This window comes from Chrysochloris asiatica, unplaced genomic scaffold (genome assembly GCF_000296735.1).
Source record: "Chrysochloris asiatica unplaced genomic scaffold, ChrAsi1.0 scaffold00130, whole genome shotgun sequence".
NCBI lineage: Eukaryota > Metazoa > Chordata > Mammalia > Afrosoricida > Chrysochloridae > Chrysochloris > Chrysochloris asiatica.
Genome location: NW_006408648.1, coordinates 8,331,502 through 8,352,872, shown reverse-complemented (window position 1 = coordinate 8,352,872; position 21,371 = coordinate 8,331,502). Strand labels below are relative to the sequence as shown.

At 39.1% G+C, this 21,371-nt stretch overlaps 1 protein-coding gene across 2 annotated transcripts in view; it reads right to left on the bottom strand.

The window, feature by feature from the left end:
* Nucleotides 1-2,269: 2,269 nt before the first annotated feature.
* Nucleotides 2,270-21,371, bottom strand: part of SENP5 (SUMO1/sentrin specific peptidase 5) — a 38,675-nt gene continuing 19,573 nt past the window's right edge. Inside the window, exons 6-9 of one of the 2 annotated variants that reach the window (XM_006869398.1) lie at nt 9,010-9,147; nt 4,844-4,927; nt 3,313-3,363; nt 2,270-2,577 (exon numbers count right to left, since the gene is read on the bottom strand). In XM_006869398.1, the coding sequence (XP_006869460.1) occupies nt 2,467-2,577; nt 3,313-3,363; nt 4,844-4,927; nt 9,010-9,147 (384 nt within the window). In that variant the 3' untranslated portion in view covers nt 2,270-2,466. The remainder of the gene's footprint in view (nt 2,578-3,312; nt 3,364-4,843; nt 4,928-9,009; nt 9,148-21,371) is intronic. The other variant, XM_006869399.1, reaches the window with a different exon arrangement.

Below are 21,371 nucleotides of genomic sequence, written 5' to 3'. Positions count from 1 at the left end.
GAAGTCTACATTTTAAAAAGGAGTGGGAAATTGCTGCTGAAACTAAGTTTTACTAATGGCAGAGAAGCATTTTGAACAGACTTAAAATATTCAACATTTAGGTGAAACCATGCTGTACAATGCCTCAAAAGTGTTCAACTAAGCTTTCCGTGAACTTGGACGGCTCCCCTCATGTTCTCAATGCACATAGCTGCATGTTCTGTCTACTATAGTGACCAACTCTCCTAACTAGGAGAAAGTAGCAATTCAAGCTCTGGGTATTAGTTAAGATTCTTGCCAGAACAGAATTCTGTCTGCTGCATGACCTATCAGTGAGGAAGAGCTATAGAGCTCCAAAATACAAGACCTTTTAATTAATTGACAGCCTAGTCATTTGGCCGCTTTGGTATAGCACCACCCTGAACCACCCCCAAAAAGTTACCCAGAGACCTAAGTCTTGCATACATATTTGAAACACCTCGTTTGCATAATTATGTCTGAAAACTTCCAGAACATCTACCCCACTTTAAATAGTCGTATTTCCTAATGCTGACACCCTGTCCCTGTAGCAGCATAAAGTAACTTAATCTCAGAAAAGTAATTTTAACAATATGAAATACTGACCTGGTTTTCTAGCAAAGAGTTTGAGTCTGGAGAACAGGGGAGAGGAAAGTACTGGGGCTCTTTCCCGATGTAAACACTGGTGTTGGTGCTTGGAATGTCGGGGATGGAGCCCAGCGTGTAAACATGCTCTGACTCAACCCTTGACCACTGGGCAGGCAGTCTTCTCTCAGTCTTATGTTACAGCTAATTTAAGCTGCAACATTTTAGCTTTTCATTTTCAACACATCACACCTAACTGGGCACAGATTCAAATATCTTCTACCATTTTACTTGGTGTTTTTCTGTACAAGCAAGCTTCTGAGTTTCTTACATACATATTTGTTGTCTTCCCCTCCCAGTTCAGAAAAGACACTGGGCAAGTTTAACATGCATCTTTCCTTCTTTCCTTTGCTTTCAAATATATTACACAGGGCCAGATGTAAGAAACAACACTTTAATCCTAATGCAGTTAAGTGTAGAGACAGGGCCACTTGTCTCTCCCAGGAAGACAAGGGTCTTCAGAGAAGGAAAGGATTCCTGTGCAAGTGCGTCAGATGGGTACACAGAACCCCCGGAAGGTACTGATTGTGGCTGCGACCAATCAAGAGACACGAGAAAATTCTAACATTTGCTGTGTTCCCATGAAACCTAGTTTTTATTCCCTTCCCTCTTCTTCTTTCCACCCACCTGCAAAAGACTTGAAGTCAGTTTTCAATACATAAAGTTTTAAAAGTTCATTTTTTAATGTTATTTTAAATGTCACTGAAATAGTAATGCATTTGGTAAATCTAAACTTCGTCCATATAGAGGCAACACAAGGGAAATGACAATTTGTAACTTACTCCTATAAAGGCTGAATTCTTATTTGGTTCTAAACAGACCCAAAACAGAGAAACCTAGGGCACTTAATGTCCCAGGTAACAGCCTTTATAAAATTTAGGTATTTGTTACAATTGTTAAAACCAAGACAAAAATCCCATTTGCTAAGATACTGCTTTATTGCCCCCAAAGGTCTTTTTTTTTCCATAGGAGAGCAGGATGTTGGAGAACAACAGCATCCTCTTGTTGGGCAGCAAGGTCACACTGGATTACAAATGAAAGCTTGATGACTCCCCCATTTATAGGCATTTGCTTCATCACTGTCCGGTCCTGTTTTGCTTTAACACCATATACAGTCTGTTCATCCCAGATGGTATGAGAGAACACTCATACCTTAACTCTTCCTAAAGCAGGTCCTGTGCTTACAACTGGGCCTCCATAAATGGAACTATACCAGTGAGCTTATGGCTACTCCCACTCCACTCTTCAAAAGGGAATGTGTCTCATCACTCTCCAAGACTGGTGTGGAGAGGGAAATCAGTGAAAAGTGCTTCTGGTAAAAACAAAATTAAACTGACTTTGTCAAAACTATTCCTACGTACCCTTTTCCCCCCAAAGAACAGCTATCAATCCTAGAATTATGACATAATCAATAACAGATCCTGCATTTTGAGGTTCTGGGATTAGAATTTAAACCTGTTTTCAGTTCACTTCTAACTAAGTTTCAAAAGCTGCACCAAATATACTAGGCTTTTTTTTTGTTTTTGATTTTTGTTTTTAATACTCTGCACTGCATGCTCTACCTGCATGCGTTTGGATAATAAATATTAAATATGGGGGGAACGCGCGGAATCCATAAAATTAAAAATGAAACCAAACTGAACATTAAAAAGAGTACATGGTAGCTGGAGAAAAGAATAAGGGCAAAAATAAATTTGAGGTAACAATAGTGGTCCAATGCCACTGATCTGAATAACTGTAAAAATTCAAATAAGTGTTTGGAGATTCAAGTAACAAACCATCTGCTCCAACTTGGTCAGACTTCCCAAGAGTTCCTGCTGAGTCTCAGTCCATGAGCCGGCACTCACACAGCTCCTTGTAAATCCTCTTCCGTACGCGGGGCATGTCTTCTTGTGAAAACTGGAAAGGCTGCTCTAAGGCGAGGCACTTGCAGTACTGCAAAGGTCCAGAAACACCTAAGTGCCATGTGGAAAAGTATGTGCCTGATACAGACCTCACAGGGCCTGAGGCAGCACTTAGCTACGTGCTCCAACTTGTAAACGACATTGCTTTAAAAAATTTCCCTCCAAATAGTAGTCAACCCCCATCCAATACTGGGAAAAGGCTTCTATTCCTCCCCAGGTGTAACCTGCCAAGAAGCAGCTAGACCTGACTTACACTTACTTAGAAGACCCCAGATATTCACGAGGCACAGGAGTGAACCTATCTTCTAAGATATTTTCAAGTATCTCAATTCATGGATGACAGAATGTCCTTCAGGAAATTTTTCAGTAGCCCTTTTAGACTTCTAAGGAAACCAACAACACAAAATAGCAGTTTTCTAATGTGGTCCGTATTTTAAATCTAATTACTCTGTCAAAGACCTTTAGGTTGCTTTCCAGTGGTTAAGAAAAACACAAAAAAACTGTTAGTTCTGCAGATGCCTAAGGTCTACAATATGGACAAACAGGTCAGTCTACAGTCAGCATACTAATAATCTCTTTTAAGACACAGATGATACTCAAATCTGAAAATGCTGAAACTACCACTTCTCAACAATCAAAAGGAAGAAATACCCTGCCTGGGCACAGTGCTACATACACATCACAGAGACCTCCTCCACTTCCCCACCCCCCTTTAAAGCACAAAATTCAATCAACACATTGAAAGTGCAGGAAAAACAATACTTACCTGGAGCACAAAAACCCCACAGTCACTGTCATTTTTTTGTTGTGGAATACACTGAGGGAAAAACAAAACGATCATTACAATAAGACCGAGTGCTCCTCTATAGATAAGTGGCAACTGCAATTAACAGAACAACAATTTGCTTAAATACAAGAAATAAGAAGTCAAATAAAATCCTATTTTTAAAATCTATTTGGATAATGTGTTTGGCTATCAATTCACTGTCAAAGGAATCAAAATGGAAGTGTGGATCACAGAACATATGCCTGAATTCTGAATACATAGATGGTAAAACCAAGTTTGAAGTCCTGGTATGGCACTGTGGGTTGATGTGCAGGACTGCAAGCGTGGTCTGAATTGCAAGTCGGTGGTTCAAGCTCACCAGCCACTCCTTGGAAAGCCTATACTAAGTCACTATGAGTCGGAACCGACTCAATGGCACTTAACAACAAAAAAACCATGTTTTAACATTCTTTACTTTTCATCTCATATTACATAACCCTGTTCAATCAGTTCTTTGAGAGAAGTCATGAAGGTAAGCAGACAGGGTTTCAAAAGAACTGGTCACCATATTCTGCCCAAACAGAATATGAAAGATCCTGACTACACTACTTTAGGGGAGTCACTAAGAATACTTGGGGATTCTAGCTGGGTAAATTCAGAAGATTTTCAAGTTCAGTTCTGGTTTGAGCCAGCTATACGATGTTACTTAAAACACAAAACTTAAGTTTAAAATTTAGCATTTGGTTCAGTTCAAGAATGAATAAATAGATTTTGTTCCTTTGAGTTTGGGTTAAAGGCTCATTTCAAACCTCTGGCTCTTCAGCATGTGTCAGGGATACAGACAGACAGGCAGACCAAAGTTCAAGGACCTGTCTGTGGGTGGAGGGCAGGGGCTACAACCTAGACTTCAGTTTTCTCATCTATAAAATAAAGATGTTTATCCTTAACTGGCCTGCTTACCACAGATTTGCTATGAGGATCAAGTAAGATCAGGTATGCAAATGAACTTTGAAAACTAGAAATCAATAGAAATAAGATGTAAGGTGTTTATGGCAGGATTAGGAGGCGAATTTAGGCACTCTGACCCACGTACAGCTGTAATGTCTGTGGGCCAGTGTACCTCCTGATTGTGCTCCATCTTAAGTCTTCCCCAAATGCCTGTAAAGCAACCAAGCACACTTGATCCCTTAGTGGAATCAGTCATTTCAGCATTCTTCCGGGTCTATGTGCGTCATCTGGAAATTAGAGCCAGGAGGCAAGAGACAGTTGCCACCAAACTACAACAGCAAAACCAACAGATGAAATGACTGAAGTCATCAATTTCCAGCAAGCACTGGGAAATGGAGCAGACAGATGATGACAACTACCAAACTCCAGTTTATGTGGCTCCTGAGCTGCCTCTCTGGAGCCTCCAGGATTTCCGTTGGTACCCTCATTACACTAGCCTTCAAATTGTTCTTTAGGACACCCACCCTTTAGCTGATTCCATCTCCTTGACATGCCAGGATTTTCATTTGTATCACATACTTACCTTTGTAACAGCAGTCTGCCAACCCTGAAGAAATTCCGGTCTATTTTTTTCTCTGGCTTCAGTCAGCAAATACTTTCTTATATTCTGATTAAAAACAAACCACAACACAGATTCTGTGTTCCATCAATTGGCAAAAAAATGGAAGCTGCCACAGCAGACAGACACAAAGGAGAGGCTGTGGCCCCATGATGAATTAGAGTACACATTCAAAGGTTTAAAGCCGGAACTTTATTTCAGACCTCTTTTCATATTGGGAAGGAGAACTTTCACTTTCTGTATTTGGGTTTGCACTTATACAAAGGACATTGGTATGTGTTTAAATGGAGCTTTTTATGAGATGGCCAACCTTCTCCAGCAATAAGTGAATCTGCTGCATCTGAAACATAAATTAATATTGGCAAGACAAAAACAAAGTCTGAATCACTGCCAGTGCTCAACGGAGGGAAGGATCCCATGGAAGAAATCATCAAAAACTAAAACTAAATGAAAAGCAATCCAGCTTTAGATACAGATATGAATACATGGTAAAGGTATCATTCAGTTTCTGGAAAGTTATACTCAAACTCATTCTGGAGACTGAACAGAGTCAAGGTCATGGCAGAAATCATGGCAGATGAGCCTGCTGGAGTTCCATAATGTCCCTATTGCTCTTCAACCTCTTCGCATACATCTCCCTCCACATCGAGAGTAAAGTAAGAGGTTATATGAATTAACCCCCAAACCCTTACCCCAAAGGTGGAGTAGAAGGAGAAACTACCTCTTTGAAAGAAAAAACATTTGGTGACAGTAAATAGTTAACAAGTTATAATTGCATGCTGCCTTTCTCTCACCAAACAAATAACCTCAAATTCTTGGAATATGAAGAATATGTATATTCATTAAAAAAAGAGAGTTAAAAAAAAAAAAAAAAAAGGTTTGTCCTTTAAAATGGTCACCTACATCCAATAAATCTCTACTGAGAATCTATGATGTGTCAAGTGCTGGGGACACACGAGTGAATAACGCTGCTATCGCTGCCTCTGTTTTCATGGAGCCTAACACTTACTTGGTGTTTATTCAAAACATGTCTGGCCAAATACAGATCTCAGATCCTTAAGAGCCACTTCTCTGACTCTCACATCCTTAAAAACAAAAACAGCCAAGCTCACCTGTTTTGAATGACTGGACTCTTAATAACTTTGAGCCAGCCTCAAAAACAAGTCTACTCTTAGTATCTTTTTGCAAACATGCAAAATTATCAGACCAATTACAATTTAGCTGAAAAGGTAGAGAACTCTCTGAAGGAAAGCTTGGACTATAGTTCAGAAGATGACATTTTCAATGACTGTACAGAGCCAAGTCCCAAATAAGTCATAGAAATGAGTTAGAAAACAAAGTTTTATTCAATAGTCATTTGCTCCATTAAAGCAATGTCTGTCTAGCCTGACATAGCATCCAGCACAGCGCCTGGCATAGAGCAGAGGTGCAGAATTTCCTGGATGCAGTTACCGCTGACACCTCTGTCCTCCTCTGCCTGTGAGAACCTGATGTTTAAAGGCAATGATATGACTATACTGTTGTTTGTATCTTTTTAGATTTGTCCATAGAAGACACAATGTGGATAGTCTCTGCTAGTAAGAAGGGTGTGTTGGTTGAGAGAAAAGCAAGGGAATGATATGCACTGAGACAGCAAGGTCAGTTTGAGCCACAAGATCGGTGGTTCAAACCCACCAGCTGCTCCTTGGAAACTCTATACAGGGTCGCTGTGAGTCGGAACCGACTTGATGGCACTTAACCACCACCACAACATATATCCATATTGTTAAACTAACAATAGACGTTAAAATGAATATAGAAAATCTCTATATTCTGAGACAGATTTCAAAGATATATTGAGTTTAAAAATCCAGTTGTGGAATGATGTAGCATAATACATTTATGAGAAAAATATACGAATTGTATGTGTATATATACATATATATGTGTGGGTATATGTGTATGTATATACTAATATACATCTGTATTGTTGTTATTTTTAAATGCTGTCAAGTCAGTTCTGATTCAGTGACCCTGTGTAGGGTTTCCGAGCTGTAGGTTTAAACAACTGACCTTGTGGTTAGCAGTCCAGTGCTGATCCTACAGCGCCACACCAGGGCTCCGTGGATATATAGGGAGGTTTTTAAAAGTTTATGGAAAAATGTAATTAAAAGATAATGGAATTTTTCCATGAACTTTTTTGAAGTCTCCTCATATTATGATGGAGCATATTTAGTTAGTCTTTTGGCAGACTGAAATCCAGGTTGTTTTAGATTTTTCACTATTATAAATAATGCTGCAAAGAACACCTTGGCACATGCCCCTCTTTATGTAGTTTTCTGAAGTAGATACCAAGAAATAGAACTGGTAAACAATAGGACATGCATCTTACCCCTTACACTTAGAATTGATGAAAGTTACATCTGTTCCCCCAAAGTAGCCATTTCAATTTATACACCCCACCAGGAAATAGCACAATGCCTATTTCCTCACCTATACACACACTTGAATATCAATTACTCAATGGCACTTAACACAATTTAACAGCAACATCATGATCAAATATACTGATCAGTTCCTTTGACTTTTATGTAAAGAAGTCTTCCCTACTCCAAGAATGTAGCATTTGCTCTATCTTATTCTAAATAGTATGACAGTTTTGTGTTTTGTATCTAGGGCTTTGGTTCATCTTGAATTTATAATAGTATGAAGTAAGGACATGGTGGTGGTGGTAGTGTGCCACCAAGTCACTTCCAACTCACAGAAACCCTGTATAGGATTTTGGAGACTAAGTCTTTACAGGAGCAGAAAGCCTCATCTTTCTCCTGCAGAGCGACGGGTAGATTAGAAGTATTGACCTCGCAATTAGCAGCCCAATTTGTAATCCAGTACGCTACCAGAGCTGCTTGGAGTAAGTAAGGGCATACACATTTCCAAATGGAGAGCTCATTTTCCCAATGCCACTAACTGAATGACCTATCCTTTCCCAAAGGAGTCCTGGTGGCACAATGGTTTATGTGCTTGGCTGCTAATCAAAGGCTGGTGTTTCAAACCCACCCAGTGGTTCTGTATGGGAAAGATCTGGTAATCTGCTCCTGCACAGAATATAGCCTAGGAAACAGTATGGGGTAGTTCTGCAATACGAGGCTGCTATGAGTCAAAAACTGACTAAACAGCATCTAAAAACAACAAATTCCCACATACATGAGTTATACCTAAACAGTCTCTGTGGTTCCACCAGTGACTCTTATCTAATGCTAAGCCTACACAAATCCAGCTTTTAATTATGGAAACTTTGCAACATGGTTTTACTTCTGGTGCAGCAAATAACCCTTCACTGTTATAGTTCAAAACGGTTTTCCTGTTCATGGGCAGAAATTCTACTTGAATTTAGGATGAGCTTATCAGGTTCCATTTATACTCCTGCTGGTTGAAATGATTACAATGGAAATTGGTAGATATTAGTTTGGGGAGAATTTAACTCTAACATTGAGTCTGCCTTTCTCCATCTACTCAGACTTCCTTTAAATAAGTAAATCTTTTTTTTTTTTTTTTAAAGAGTTTTCATCCATCATAAAGAACTTGCACATTTTTTGCAAGGGTATATTCTTAGAATTTTTTAACTTTTGCATATGGAATCTTTCTATTTTCAGTTATTTTCTAATTGGTTCTTGCTGGTGCAGAAAAAGTCTAGAAATGTACCAATTTTTCTATGCTGGTATCCAACTATCTTGTACAGCTCTCATTAGTTGAACACTAGTATTTTGTCAGTTGATTCTCTTGGGTTATAATTCATTCTACAAAAGTTATTTTCATGATTTGAGCTAATTTTAGCTCTAAAGAAAACAATTTCTGTGCACATCTAAAATGTAATTTTATGTGACAAACAACAATGAAAAGCTGTGACAATCTCCAAAGAGAGCATGGATCTCAGAGAGGGCTCCAGATTTTAGACAGCCACCTCTTGCCACCAGAAGATTGCTTTAAGTGCCAACATTTCAAAGAGTTTTAAGTTTGGTTTTTATGACAGAAACAGTTCCTTTGTGGTACTGATTTCTGCTGCTCTATCTAGAACCAAAATGATATTTGGTTAACCATACGTAAATGAAAACAACAACAACAACAAAAAGTATAGCAGTCTATTAACTTACCTCTACACAAAACTTAAAATGAATGCCTTGGGAATCATAAAATGATATAATTCGATTAGACAGTGTCACAGTAATGAGGGACCAATGGACTTCCAGGTGAATCGGAATCAACAGAAGACTCTTTTTAAACAAATCCACCTGATCAAGAAAAGAGAAAGAAATGCAGCCATGACCACAGGCTATCCAACCAATAACACTCAGCAGCAGCTTCCACTTACTGATATTAGACCTACCCAAGGTCATAAAACTGGGAAGCACAATGCCAGCATTTGAACCAGACCTAGTTTAAAAACCATGCTTATAACCATTAAGTTGTAATATACAACAATTAAGAAACTAATGATTGTTGTTGGTAAGTGCTGTTAAGTTGGTTCTGACTCATAGTCACCCTGTGTAGGGTTTCCGAGGAGCCAATATAACTAAAGATTGTTGTTTTTGCTAAGTACCGTGGAGTCGGTTCTGACTCATAGCAACCCTGTACAGGGTTTCCAAGGCTGCAGATCTTTACAGGAGCAGAAAGCCTCCTCTTTCTCCCGCGGAATGGCTGGTAGTTTCGAACTGCCGACCTTGAGGTTAGCAGCCCTATTCGTAACCATAACTAAAGATTGTTGTTGTTGTTGTTAAGTGCCGTGGAGTCAGTTCCGACTCATAGTGACCCTGCACAGGGTTTCCGAGGCTGTAAATCTTTACAGGAGCAGAACGCCTCATCTTTCTCCCACGGAACTGCTTGTAGTTTCAAACTGCTGACCTTGCAGTTCACAGCCCAATTTGTAACTACTATGCTACCAGAGCTCCTTAAGAAGGTATAATTTTTCATTTAACTCACTAAACCTGTGCTTATCAACAGTCTAATGTAACCTAGCCCTTCTTTTATGCTTAATTAATTTTGTTGTGCACATGTTGTTGTTAAGTGCCGTCGAGTCAGTTCCGACCCATAGCAACCCTGTACAGGGTTTCCGAGGGTGTAAATCTTTACGGGAGTAGAAAGCCTCATCTTTCTCCCGCAGAGCAGCTGGACATGGTTGAGCTAAATTCCTCAACTCTTGATTAGGAAGCTATCATAGTATTAAAAAACAGAGTAAGTTATAAGCCATCTATCATTCTACTGATTCACTAAATAATTAAGATCATGGGCTTTGAAGACAGACTGCTCAATCATTCAAATTATAGCTCTTCCACTTAGCGGTCCTATGATTTTCTGGCCATTTTTCTTAGACTCTTCATACCTTGATTTTCTGAACTATAAAATGCAGATAATAACAGTACCTAGCTTATGAACTTATGAAAACATGAGGATGTAAAATGCATAAAACTGTGCACATTATAAATAACCAGTAAATCCTACCTACTGTAGTCCTGGTGTGGCACTGTTAAATACGTACTAAACTACTAACCACAAGGTCAATAGTTCAAACCTATCAGCTGCTCCTCAGAAACCCTATACGAAGAGTCACTATGAGTTGGAATCAACTCGATGGCACTTAACAACAACGTCATTATCGTTTTTTCTCATTCAAATTTCCTAGATATTGAAATTGAAACATCCCAATCCTTTGTAAGTTCTTTACAATCCCAAATGCATTTATATATCTTTTACAGTCAAGAAATACTTGTTATTCCACTGAAAATCCCAGCTGTGGGAATGGATAAAAAAAAGTAGATGCTCAATAAACATGTAAAATATTTGTTTAGGTTTTATATAGCATATTTTCAATGATTACTTGGGTTAAGATAAGATAAAAGTCTATTTTAAACTATTACCACATCCTTAGAAACTAATTTCCCAAGCTTTCCATTTTGCTTTGCTTTCTGATATTCAGATGATATTCTGCTCTAGATGAATCTTCTATAAGACTATAGAAGATTTAGTTTCTGCATCCATAAACCTGGAGAATGAGGTGGACAGAAGGAAATAGCAGAAAGAATAGACAACTGGTTCTTTCGAGCTAAATAATCCTGAGTTCTAAAATAAAGACTCACATTTAAAGAATATATTCTCATGCTTCTAAAAAAGTACTTCTTTATTATAAAAATACTATATTGTATAAGAATTAGAAAATACAAAGACACACTTTGTTATGTATCTTTCCATAGCTCTTTCTCATTTTTACTATCTTAAAAAAACATGCTCTCTTTCGATCTCTCACACATAATTTATATAAGTAAGAATGACAAGTGTGGTGGATTGCATTATTGATGCCAATTACTTATTATCTTCCATCTAAGATCATACAGCTCTGCCTACTGCCATGTGCTTTTACTACTCCTCCCAGGGGGAAAAGTGTAGGCTCATTGTAAAATCTGCTTTGACCAATGGAATGTAAACAGAAGTGATACTATGCTATGTCCAGGATGAAGTCTCAAATGGCACCATGTAGTCCTGATCGGCATGTCTTGAGAAAACTGAATTTAAAAAGCCTACAGTTGAGATTATATTTAACCATGAAAGACTGAATTATTTCCTTTTATTGAGACAAGGCAAAGATATCCTCTCTCATTATATCTATTCAACATCAAGTCCTAGCTAGTACAATAAGGCAAGGGAAAAAAAAACCAAATCAAAACTGTATTCAAATTAGAAAGGAAGAAATAAAAATCCCATATTCCCACTTGAAAAGACATGCAGACCAGCCCAGAACTGCTAGGAGAACAGAAGATTCTTACTGAAAGAAAGACTTGCAGGAAAAAAGTGGACTATTTGGCTGATTGAAGTTCAAGTAAGCTGTTTGCTTTGGAGACAACAAGGCAAGAAAAGTCAGCCCATCAGGGAAAACTCACTTCTAGGACTGAAACTTGACGAGAACCCAGGAGCAGTCTAGTTAGTATGCTCACTAGTGACCACCTGGGTCTACTTCTGAGTGGAAGAGCAATGAAGACATGGACTGAGTTTGACCATGGTCTATTGGCACCCATTGACCTTGACATGAGACAGAGAGAAGAGGGAAGTTCCAGCTGACTGGTCTGAAGTTTAGGAAGATTTGTGAACTCTTACACCATGAGCACTGACCTAGCCCCTGGGGGTTTGGGTTGAGAGTGAAGCGGCCAGCTCGTCTTAAGTGCAGAGAGATGTGTGTAAACTCCCAATTTTGCAGCTAGTTCCCATCTGACCTAGCATGGTTGGCTAGTTGATCAGAACTTGACCCGAGGAAGCTAAAAATGTTTGATACTGTGAATTGTTACAATTTGATAAGCTAGACTTTTGTTTATGAGTGCAGTGACTCAAAATTCCAACCGGACTATAAGGATTCGTCTTATCAAGGAATAACCTAGTTTCCTCGGTGTACTGGGCTGGTTGTTGTTGTTAGGTGTCAGTGAGCCAGAACCGACTCAGAGCAACCCTATGTACAACAGAACGAACCACTGCCTGATCCTGGGCCAACCTCACAATTCTTGCCACACTTGAATCCACTGATGCTGACATTTTGCCAATCCATTTCACTGGGGTCTTCCTCTTTGTTTCTGACCCTTCATCTTACCAAACATGATATCCTTCTCCAGTGACTGGTCCCTCCTGACAATATGTCAAAAGTATGAAAGACAATGTTTGGCCATCATGGCCTCTAGAGAGCACTCTGGCTGCACTTCTTCCAACACAAGATCTGTTTGTTCTTTTGGCAGCCCATGGTACTTTCAATATTCTCCTCCAACACCACAACTCAAATGCATCAATTCTTCTACGATCTTCCTGATTCACTGTCCAACTTATGCATGCTTATGAGGTTATTGAAAATACCATGGCTTGCATCAGGTGTACCTTAGTCCTAAAGCTTCAACACTTTAAAAAGGTCTTATGTAACAGATTTTCCTAATGAAATAACTTAGTTTGATTTCTTGACTGCTGCTTCCATGAGTGTTGATGGTTGATCCAAGAAGAATGAAATCCTTGACAACCTCAATCTTTTCTCCATTGCTATGTTGTTGATTGGTCCAGTGGTGAGGATTTTTGTTTTCTTTACATTGAGATGCAATCCATACTGAAGGCTGTGGTCTTTGTTAAGTATTTTAAGTCCTCTTCACTTTCAGCAAGCAAGCTTGTATCAGGAAGGCACTCAAAATGCAACTGGGAAAGAGCTGCTTCCTCAAGTAGAGTTGACTGTGATAATGTGCAGTAAAGCCCTCAGGACCTTCATATGCTGATGGGGCACAACTCAAAATGAAGAAAAACAGCCGTAAACATCCATTAATAATAGGAACATGTAATGTATGAAGTATGAATCTAGAAAAACTGGAAATTGTAAAAAATGAAATGGAACTTTATACATAAACATTGATATCCTAGACACTAGTGAGCTGAAATGGACTAGTACTGGCCATTCTGAATCTGACAATCACATGGTTTACTATGCCTGGAATGACAAATTCAACAGAAATGGCGTCGCATTCATCGTCAAAAAGAACACATCAAGATCTGTCATGAGGTATAACGCTGTCTGTGATAGGATAATATCCATGTGTCTACAGGGAAGACCAATCAATACCACTATTATTCACATTACCCACCAATCACTAAATAAAGCCAGTGAGGATGAAACCAAAGAATTCTACTAACTTCTTCAATCTGAAATTGATCAAACATGCAATCAAGATGTATTGATCATTACTGGCAAATGGAATGCAAAGGTTGTAAACAAAGAGGAAGGATCAGCAGTTGGAAAATATGGCCTTGGTGATAGAAATGATGCTGGAGATTGCATGACAGAATTGTGCAAAACCCATGATTTGTTCATTTCAAAAAACCTTCTATTAGACAGCATAACAGACAGTTATACACATGGACCTAATCACATGTAATACACATAAATCAAATTGACTACATCTGTGGAAAGAGACTGTGGAAAAGCTCCATATCATCAGTCAAAACAAGGCTAGAGGCAAATTGTGGAACAGACCATCAATTGCTCATATGCAAATTCAGAATGAAGCTGAAGAAAATGAAAACAAGTCCACGAGAGCCAAAATATGTCCTTAACTATATCCCACCTGAATTTAGAGATCATTAAACACTAAAGACCACAGACCAGAAGAGTTGTGGGATGAAATCAAGATCATATAGGAAGGAAGAAAACAAAAAGTCATCAAAAAACAAGAAAGAGGCAAAAGAGGCAATATATACGATTTGATAAAGAAAGCAATAATGATTAAAAATATATATATATGGCAAATTACATTTCATAAAGATAAAAGACGTCTATTCATCAAAAAACATGTTCAAGAAAATAAACACATAAGCCACAGACTGAGCGAAAAATCATCACAAAACAAAGATCTGACAAAGGACTTATATCTAGAACCTATAAAGCTCTCCTACAATTCCATAGTAAACAGACAACCCAATAAAGGGCATTAACAGGTTTCATGAAAGCAGAAACTGTCTGACATTGTTTTACTTACCCCTTTACTTCTAGGTTTACCATAACGTCTGCGCATTTAACAGGTACTCAAAATATAACTTGAACAAAGGCAAGAAGTGACTGGTTTACAAGATGGAACGTAGATCCAGAGGGCGTGGAGGAAGGTAGAATCTCCACTGAGTAGTTTCCAATCTGCCTAGGCGGGGCTGATGAAAGGAGATGCAGATAGGTCTCTTGTGATACAACAGTTAATAATTTTTATCAGGACTGACTGTGAGGGTTGGAGGTGGAGGGGAGTGATTAACTTTGCAGTCTAGGAGCAGACTCCCTGGGACCATCAAGGGAGAAGAGCAGAGAGTGGGACCCTACCCAGAGAAGCAGTGATGCCTGAGATCAAAGCAGAGACGATGACATGGTGACATGGAGAGATGGAGCAGTTGGGGACTTTGGACACAGAGAGGGAGAGGGTCTTACTGGGTATACCCTTTGGCTGGTTGATGATGCATGGAGGGGATTGTAACCGTGGCAATGAAACAATAAAGGATAGGATGAATGTAAAACTAATGTTCTCCCATGTAAACTATCATATAATTCACAATAAAACATTTACAAATATATATATAAAACTGTTGAATGTATGAATGAATTCGGCTAACAACAACCCTATAACTCCTCACCACCTTCAGCTAAACTCTCTAATAGCTTCTAATACACTCAGAATCCAAACTCCATACGATGACCTGCACAATCTTACATGATTCGACCTGTTTACTTACTTCCCTGTTCTCATTTGTATAGCCATCCACACTCTAAACTCATTTCTGTTTTAGGGACTTTAAATTTACTGTTCTGTCCGTCTGGAATGAATTCTGGGTAGTGTTGCCATGTACGTCAATCTCCGGTTGTGGTTATGCTGTTGTTGGTTCTCAGTCCAAAGGATTCCCTTTAGTATTTTTTATAATGATAATCTGGTTTTAACAAATTCCATTCATTTCTGTATTCTATTAATCATATCAGGATCCATAATTTATTTGGAAAATAACATTCTATTCTATTTACTCCATCTAGAAGTCTCTTACAGCTCCCAAGATACCTTAAATGGTGGAAATCTCTGGTGTCCAAAATCAACTCACACTCCTTAGCATAGAATCCAAGGTCTTTCATAATCTGGCCCCCCATTCAGCTGTTGTTGTTATGCGCCATGGAGTCGGTTCCGACTCATAGCAACCCTGTACAGGGTTTCCAAAGCTGTAAATCTTTATGGGAGAAAGCCTCATCTTACTCCCGCGGAACAGCTGGTAGTTTCGAACTGCTGTCCCTGAGGTTCGCAGCCCGATTTGTAACCACTACGCTACCAGAGCTCCTTCCGCATTCAGCTAGAACAACTTTAATTACAGATACCAGAACAGGGATCCCCACCTTCACCCAGCTCCTTTAACTTCTGTTTTTCAAATCCCTGCTTAGATGCCCCACCAAGATGAACATTCTATCTTCTCTGACCTATTTGTTACTGTTGTTAAGTGCCATCAAGTCATTTTCTCTCTGACGTATGTTGTTGTTGCTGTTAAGAGTCATCGAGTTGGTTCTGACTCTTGGCAACTGTGTATAGGGATTCCGAGTAGTGGCTGGTGAGTTTGAACTACCAACCCTACAGTTCAAACCAACACTGTATTCAAGTGCTTATCCTACAGCACCACATAATACAACCCTATGATATGTATTTGACAGTGTGCCTATCCTGTCAAATTGTGAGTACAGAAAGGTAGGACCTGAGGAATATTCATCTTTTACACTTGAAGGCATTTAAAACAGCAAACTGATCTCAAAATAGCACAAAAAACTTTAAATGTGGCACTAAATAGACTGCAAAAGAATGTTTGCTTACAGTATGAGTTGAAATAAAAAGCAGAGCGTCACCTTGTTTGACTTCAGCTGGAAAAGTGCTTATGAGACAACTTAAATTTTTCTCCATGTTGCACACTGCTGGGGAAGCCTAATTTTAAAAACTCTTTCCAAATGAGACAAACTCTCCGCAAAAGTAAAAGAAAACAGTTTTATTATAAAATAAGGATTAAACCAGAATGTAATATACTAAAAAGATTATAAAAACAGAAGAATTCTACACCCATGCAGATGTAACCCAGTTCACCTATTTCTTAAAATCAATGAAACAACTCTTTTAAGTATGCCGACTTGACAGCACTACATGTCATATAACATATAATCGTAAACTGGTAACTGGCATAATCATGTGTATTTGATAAATGCCTATATAGAAGGGGGGTGGGGGGACTGCTCAAATTTTTATGACCAGAAGAAGTTGCTTTGCAACTTGGAGCCAAGCACTAGAAGAACTCAGGCATCCATCTACATGCTCCCAAGGAAACTGGGAGGTAGGGTTGCTATCTTCCTAAATTGATTACATTTCAAAGAGATGGTTTCCAGGTCTTTGAGGAAACATTCCTGAGTTGTACAATTTGCCATATGGTTGATTAAGCCTATAAAAAGATTTACAGACATTTCAAAGAGGCACAGAAAAAACTTTCAAGTTTTATATAAGTGATGTTCTAACAAAACAGATGGATGTGTGTGTGTGTGTGTGTGTGTGTAGGGGTGTATGTGGGGTGTCTCTTCCCTTTTTTATTCAACAAGGAAAACTAAGCTTCTCTTTCTTCACATTTCCTGTAATTTGTATTTCCTCTTACAGTATATCTGCAAATGGTCATGAAAGCACCTTGAATATTGAATTTACGTTGCATTAAACTACACAAACAAAAGTAGACAAAATAGATGAACGGGAAATACTAAAAATTAAAAACTTATGTGCATCAAAAGACTTCACCAGAAGAGTAAAAAGGCAACCCACAGAATGGGAAAAAATCTTTTTCAATGATACATCAGATAAGGGACTCATTTCTAAAATATATAGGAAACTACAACACCTCTACAAGAAAAAGACAAATAACCCAATTAAGAAATGGGCACAGGGCATAAACAGACACTTCACCAAGGAGAAGATCCAGGCAGCAAACAAACATATGAAGAAATATTCACGATCACTAGCCATTGTTGTTAAGTACCGTCGAGTCGGTTCTGACCCATAGCAACCCTGAACAGGGTTTCCGAGGATGTAAATCTTTATGGAAGCAGAAAGCCTCATCTTTCTTCTGCGGAACAGCTGGTAGTTTTGAACTGCTGACCTTTCAGTTCACAGCCCAATTTGTGACCACTATACTACCAGAGCTCCTTTGAGAGAAATTAGTCAGTCACAAAAGGAGAAATACTGCATAGGACCACTACTGTAAAAGACAAAAAGAACCCATACTAAAGGGGGGGAGGGGAATTCCTTGCTGGTTGCTGGGATGTGTGTGGGTGGGGTGAAGGGAGGGAGCAGAAGGTAGAGCACAGGGCAGGGAACAGACATAGGATAGTTTGGGTGCTGGGTCAGGGACAATATGCAATAAGGGGGAGGGGAATGGAAGAACGAAGCCAATGGGAGAATTAGGTAGATTTGCATGGGCTAAGTGGGACAGAGGTAAAGAATGATGTATGTACAACCTTAGAACAGGGCTCTGGGATACAGGGTTTGAAATGATGTATGTACAACCTTAGAACAGGGCTCTGGGATACAGGGTTTGAAACATGGATGGAAGAGGGAAATAATGTTAAGATGCTTGGCTGTCTTTTGAATCTTGGTTTCCCTTGCATACCATTATAAAATAGACACTGGAGGGGGAGAGAAAGGAATCGACAGAAGTATCACCATAGAAAGCTTGTAAGTCCGTATTCTGCCTATAACTGACTGGACTACCTAAAATGGGGCTACAGCGTGCCCACTGAAGGAGGGTTCCTGTGGAGCCTTTGCATTACATAAGACTATAGAGGAAATGAGGGAAAAACAGCAATGTAGCTGCGAGCTAAGCCCTAAAACAGTCAATAGACTCCTGTGAACCCGAGTGGAGACCTGGTTGGCCAGCAGTGTTGCAAGACCTGAGGGCTGTTGGGCCCAGAGTCAGTGACACAGCCACAGAGGACTAGAGTGGAGAGTAAAGCGTCCAGCTGATAAGAAGAGAGGGCATATGCATAAGAACACCCACACCTGCAGATAATACCCACTTGACCTGGCTTCAATGACTGGATGACCAGAGCTCAACTAGAAAAAGAAAGAGGAGAAAAAAAAGAGTAATCTGATACAATTTGATGAACCTGACCTACACCTATGGATGCAGTAGCTAAAAAGAGGGAACAAATCTTTACAGCAAGGATCATTCCCACCCCCGTCATACACAGAGTAGACAGGGATGGGCATCTTGGACATTGGCAACCCAAAACAGTGGAGTGGGGGCAGGGGCTACATACAAAGGCAAGAAGTGACTGGCTTACAAGCTTTCAAGAGGGAACCTAGATCCAGAGGGCATTAAGGAAGGTAGAATCTCCACTAAGTAGTATCCAATCTGTCTAGGCGGAGTTAATGAAATGAAATGCAGAGGGGTCTCTTGTGATACAATAGTGAATAATTGCTATCAGGACTGATTGTGAGGGTTGGAAATGTAAAGGTAGACGTTTTGTAGCAAGGAGGGGAGTGATTAACTTTGCAGTCTAGGAGTGGAGGTCCCTGGGACCATCAAGGGAGAAGAGCGGAGGGCAGGACCCTACCCAGAGATGCAGTGACAGCAGAGATGGAGGCAGAGACGATGACTGGGAGAGATGCAACGGCTGCTGACTTTAGAACCAGAGAGGGAGAGGGGCTGTGTGCTGATGACCATGGGGAAGGCTTGTAAGGTATACTCTTTGGTTGGCTAATGATGCATGGAGAGGATTGTATCCATGGCAGTGAAACGATATACGATAGGATGAATGTAAAACTAACAGTCTCCAATGTAAACTATCACATAATTCACAATAAAACATTAAAAAAAAAAAAAATACCATGGCTTGGTTCAGGCTCACCTTAGTCCTCAAAGAGGGCTTGTACAGCAAATTTGCCTAATGTAATACATCGTTTAATTTCTTGACTGCTGCTTCCATGAGTGTTGATGGTTGATTCAAGCAAAATGAAGTCTTTGACAACTTCAATCTTTTCTCCATTTATATGGACTTGTTTATTGGTCCAGTGATTAGGATTTTAGCTTTATTTACATTGAGGTGCAACCCATATTGAAGGCTGTGGTCTTTGATCCTCATCAGTAAGTATTTCAAGTCCTCTTCACTTTCAGCAAGCAAGGTTGTATCATCTGCATATCACAGATTGTCAATAAGTCTTCCATCAATCTTTTTTTATTTTTTCCCTCCAATCTTGATGCCATGTTTTTCTTTGTATAATCCAGCTTCTCAAATTATGTGCTCAGCATACAGACTAAATAAGTATGGTGAATGAATACAACCCTGGCACACACCTTGGCTAATTTTAAAACTCTCAGTGTTTCCTTGTTCTGTTCAAACAACTGCCTGTTGGTCTATGCACAGGTTCCTCATGAGTACAATTAAGTGTTCCAGAATACTCATTATCTTCAATGTTGCCCATAGGTTGTCATGATCCACACAATCTAAAGCCTTTTCATAGTCAATAAAGTAATCATCTTTCAGGTATTCTCTGCTTGCAGTCAAGATCCATCTGACATCAACAATGAAATTCCTCGTCCTACATCTTCGTGTGAATCAAACTTGAACCTCAGGCAGTTCTCTATCAATGTACATTTGCTGTTGTTTGGGGATCACCTTACCAAAATGTCACAATTTTTGTTTTATGCAGTTGTCTTTTAGAAATCAAAAAAATAAAAAGGAACCACATAGCTACAAACAGAAAATTTGTTTGTGTGTAGCTCCTTTTTATATTTTTGATTTCTAAAAGACAACTGCATAAAAAAAAAAAAATTGTTTTTATATCTATGTATAAATAAGGAGCTCTGGTAGCGTAGTGGTTACGAATCATGCTGCGAACCGCAAGGTCAGCAGTTCAAAACTACCAGCTGTTCTGAGGGAGAAAGATGAGGCTTTCTGCTCCCATAAAGATTTACAGCCTCGGAAACCCTGTACAGGATTGCTGTGAGTCGGAACCGACTCCTCGGCACAAAACAACAACAAACAACAATGTATAAATAATAAATACAATGCAAATTATGACAAGACTAGCCTAGGAGGATGACAGAGTTACCACAAGAGCAAAATTTTGATATTGTGGGGTTTTTTTGTTTTGTTTTATAGGTTATAAGAACAAAAATTTATTAAAACCAAATTAGGGGTTTAGCCATGAAGATTCCCTTCTTTGACGGTAGTAATGGGTATTCCTTGGTTCTTTGGTGACTCTCATGTGGTATTCCACGTACGCCATGTATACACGGATGTGCGTGTGTGTGTGTTTGTGCTAATCAGGAGCAAAGGTTTTATATACTATTTAAACTTATGAGTGACTCTATGTACAACAGAACAAAGCACTGTCAAGTCCTCTGCCATCCTCAATCATTCCTATGCTAGAATCCCTGGTTGCAGCCATTGTATCAATCTAAACATGTTGCTGCTGTTGTTGTTGTTGCTAAGTGCCGTCAGTCAGTTCAGACTCACAGCAGCCCTGTATAGGGTTTTTGAAGCGCAGTTACAGTGAGTTTGAACTGCTGCCTTTGTGATTAGCAGTCCAGTGCTTATCCTACACCAGGACTCCAAAATCTGAACTATAGCTTGGTATAAATTAAGGTGTTAATAGTAACCCCGAAAGCAGCCACTAAGAAAATAATTTAAACATATACTGTAAGAAAATCAGTAAGGGAATTAAAATGGTACAGTAGAAAATCTCTACTTAACACAAAAGAAGGCAGTAATGGAAGAACTGAGGAACAAAAAAGATTTCAGACATAGAAATCAAATAGTAAACTGTCAGATCTAAATCCTATCTTATCAGTAATGATATCAAGTGTAAATGGATCTGACTTTCAAATTAAATGGCAGAGTTTGGCAGAATAAGAAAACATAATCCTATAAACATCATATAGGAAAGTATATGTCTAAAAGAATCTA